This window comes from Chaetura pelagica, unplaced genomic scaffold (genome assembly GCF_000747805.2).
Source record: "Chaetura pelagica isolate M959 unplaced genomic scaffold, ChaPel_1.0 scaffold147, whole genome shotgun sequence".
Taxonomy (NCBI): domain Eukaryota; kingdom Metazoa; phylum Chordata; class Aves; order Apodiformes; family Apodidae; genus Chaetura; species Chaetura pelagica.
In genome coordinates this window covers 757696-761333 of record NW_009954194.1, presented here as the reverse complement: position 1 = coordinate 761333, position 3638 = coordinate 757696, and the positions used below count along the sequence as shown (strand labels likewise).

Here is a 3638-nt window from a genome sequence, read left to right as displayed (position 1 = left end):
CAGGAATGGAAATGGCATATACTGGTGGTTTCCCTAATCATGTCTCTACCCGTTGCTTTTCACCTAACTGTAAACTCTGGAGAGCAGCTGCAGGAATTCACTGCAAAGGTGGGGTAAACAGATGGAAGGGAGAAACAGAGATAGACATGACATGCAGATACTCCTTTCATAGGCTGTCCATCCACCCTCTGTACAACTTAATTAAATTATGTACCTTTTGCTCTGCCTTGGAACTTGCACCACTGCAAGGGACAGCAGGGAATCTGACTCTAAAGGATTATTAAGAACATTTTCATTTTGTAGGAAAACAGAAACAGGCTTTTCGAGGATATATTTGGGATAAGAGCTGTAGGTTCCCATTTTGTAATGTATCCTCACTTGCCACTGGCTCTCTCCAAAAGCAGGTTCCAAGTGGGCTCTGCCATCTTGTTACCTCCAGTCTTTTGGAGAGTTTCTTTGTAATTCCTTCCCCCTTAACTTGCATTGCCCGTGCTCACCTACCCCCTGGGGCTCAGAGTACAAGCAGCCTCCTTCAGAGACCAGTGCCTACATTACTCCAGAGACTGCCTGAAGAGAAACGTTCTGCAATCAGGCTCTATCACCCACAGCATAAACACATTCCTTCCATGGCATACAGGGCTCCATTGGTCTGGATTAAAAAAACCTCAGAGATAGTTATATATGCTCCAGAAGCCTTTAGCTACCAGTCCCAAACATGCTTGGAAGTGCATAAAATTATTGTGAAACTTCCACTCCCAACCTGCCCTAGAAGCCAGCATGAATCTTTTCAGGCTGTCCACACCTAGTCACTCTAAACATCTCAGGAAACTATTTATTTTTCCTTTATTAAGAAAGGTGTTTTAATTAAAGGATGAATTATATGAGCTGAAGACAGCTAAAAGATACATTTAAACAAGCAACACTTACAGCACAGAAATTAAAAAATAAATCCAGAATGTAAACACTGAACAATCACAAAGCAAAAGTATTTTTACTCTGAGCAAACAGAAGAAATGCTGGAGCATAAGGCATTCATTAACTAAGAGCTGTCTGTCAAACTAAAGTGCTGCTGAAACCTATGGCAGTACTAGCAAGGAAGAGCAGGTTAACACTTTTTGCCCACAACTACCCATGTGAATGCCCACAGCAAAAACTGCAGTTCAGTGTGCTGAAGTCTAACTCAGCACACCTCAGCAATGCAGCACGGGGAAGTTGCTTCCCAAGTCCCTCAGAAACTTTTCTAGCACAACATTTGTAATGGAGCTGCAATCAGAAACTGGTCAATTATTAAAAGTATCACTAAAATAATATGCAAAAAGGCTAAATTGGCCCTGACAGCTTTTCAGAACAGCTTGTATGTAAAACCCTGAAGGAATCACTTAATGAAACATATTTTCTCTTTTTGCTTGAAAAAACCTAGAAATTATTATATTAATATGTACAGGAATGCAAGGAACAGAGTGGCACAACACTGAGAAATAAACAGTAGCAAATAAGCCCCCAACCCCCCTCATTCTATCTGCATAGCAGTCACCCTCTGCAGCCAACAACTTGGGGCAAAACTCACAAACAGTTGCCATGATTTTGGGAGCAACAAACTGCTTGAGTTTTTAGCCAGCCCAAAGTGCATTTACCAACTACTCCACAAAAACATTTTCAGACTAGCAGTGATAACAGTGACAGAAAAGCAGTTACCCCAGAGGAGTTACCCAATCAGAAAGCAGGTCACATCTCGTTAGCTGTATCATATACATTAAACGTCACAAACTCTCCGTGGCTTAGCTGACAATTCAGGCATGTGTGTTTTATTTGATGATCACCTCATGTTCTCTTAAAGAATTACAAAAAAACAAACAGATCCATCTGAGATCCTTTACCATGCTTTATGGCACAAATGCAGCAGATACTTGCCTCTGTATAAAGCTGTTCACTATAAAAGATCAATACTTTTAAAAAGTGTTTTCAGGGCACCACTAATAAAGTACCATGAAAAACTACAGCACCAATAATGTTTGCAGCACAAACAGACACATGAGCAGAAATGCAGCCTGATTCAGTCCACACACTTTTCACACTTCAACGGACTAAGAAGTGTTTTGTTTAACCACATAAATAACAAGATGCAGCTTCCACTATTATTTTTTTCTTTAAGTGACAAAAGTATTTCCCTTTCCTACTCAGCATATTCTTTGTGGTGGCTGATCCGGGTGTAGAAGGCAGAGTGTATAAACCACTAACAGATTACACAAAGCATAACCAACAGCGAATGTAGTTTACATTATTGGGTACTTTTGACAGCTATGTGATAAAGTCGTGAACCGATCATCTCTCTCGCTAAAAGCAACTGCATTCTAAATGTAAACACGAATTTCTCTTGTCGGTCGTTCTGAACGTGCTCTTTAAGTGCAGCCTAGGTATAAGTTTTTAAAACTCTGCTCCCATTTTCTGTTATCATTTGTTTTTAATTTTAACGACTTTAGAAAACAAAATCAGAAAAAGGCTCGTCTCTCCACCTAACCCTGCAAAATTTCCGAATTAATTTTGTGCAAAAGCTCATGCAATACCTTGCAATATTATAGCTGCAAATTCCAGCAGGACTCATCCTGAGCAACAACAGCACACTAAGGCAAAGAAATTTCCTGAGACCAGCATTATAATCAATCCTGAAGTGCTGTACTGTAATTTCAAGATTCCAACCTAAGCTGGTATCTCCTCAAAGAGTTGCTCTGCGTGGAAACATAATGAGGGACTACCCAATTAAACTACTAAATTAATTAGGGTTCGTGCCTGCAAATACTGTACTGTCTAATGGGACGCTTCAGCTGGAATTCGGGCTGAAACCTACCACGGTCCATGCACAGGAAAACAAGGCTGAGGGACTTACCTCCGTCCGCGACTGCAGCCTCTTGTTCATTTCATATATTCGGTACTCTGGTTGCACCATGTATGGTGTGTGTCTCCTATAAAATGGGCCAAAAGGAGAAGAATAGAAAGGGTCATGTGGTGTGCTGGACATCTTGCCTGCTTGCAGAGGTTCAAGCTACACAGAGTATCATCAACATCCATACAGAGCACATGGGCTGTGTGTTCTTCACAGTACAAAGTAGCAGCGCGCACACACACACACATCCAGGCTGCACGCACTGGCTGGGAAGTGCTGGGGGAGCCCTCTAGAGCGGGAGACGGAGGCGGGGGGGGAGAGGGAGCGGGAGCGCACAGGCTCCGGAGAGAGAGAGGCTGGATAGCTTCAGGCACCACCGCTCCTTTTTAAAGCAGCAGTTTCTGGAGGGGTCATTTCCTGTCCACGCTGTAGACTAGTTCAAAAATATAATTTTCCTCCCCGCCTGACAGAGGTCTAAGGTTTGGGTTTAATTTTTCCCAGCCAGGACCCCTCAGGAACCTGGCAGCAAGGCTTGCTAGCATATAGGTGGTTTAAAAGCTGCCTGAGCCAATCACCCTCTGCGCGGAGCACGCTCGGGTAATGTCAGAAATGTGATTACTACAAAATACATAAACACAGGCCACGGCAAGCCCCGCCGCCTGCAGCTGGGGGTTCAGCCGCTCCGAGACGGTTCCCTCCAGAGCGGCTCTGCCAGCACCAAGGGGACGTGCGGGGCTACCGAGGCTTCGGGCGGCCC

At 43.6% G+C, this 3638-nt stretch overlaps 1 protein-coding gene across 3 annotated transcripts in view; it reads right to left on the bottom strand.

Annotated features, from left to right (window-relative positions):
* The window catches only part of LDB2 (LIM domain binding 2), a 219975-nt gene extending 216791 nt beyond the window's left edge, over positions 1-3184 (bottom strand). For all 3 annotated transcript variants that reach the window (XM_010003088.1, XM_010003089.1, XM_010003090.1), the window contains exon 1: positions 2885-3184. In XM_010003088.1, coding sequence (XP_010001390.1) covers positions 2885-3016 — 132 coding nt within the window. In that variant the 5' untranslated portion in view covers positions 3017-3184. The remainder of the gene's footprint in view (positions 1-2884) is intronic.
* Positions 3185-3638: the final 454 nt, after the last annotated feature.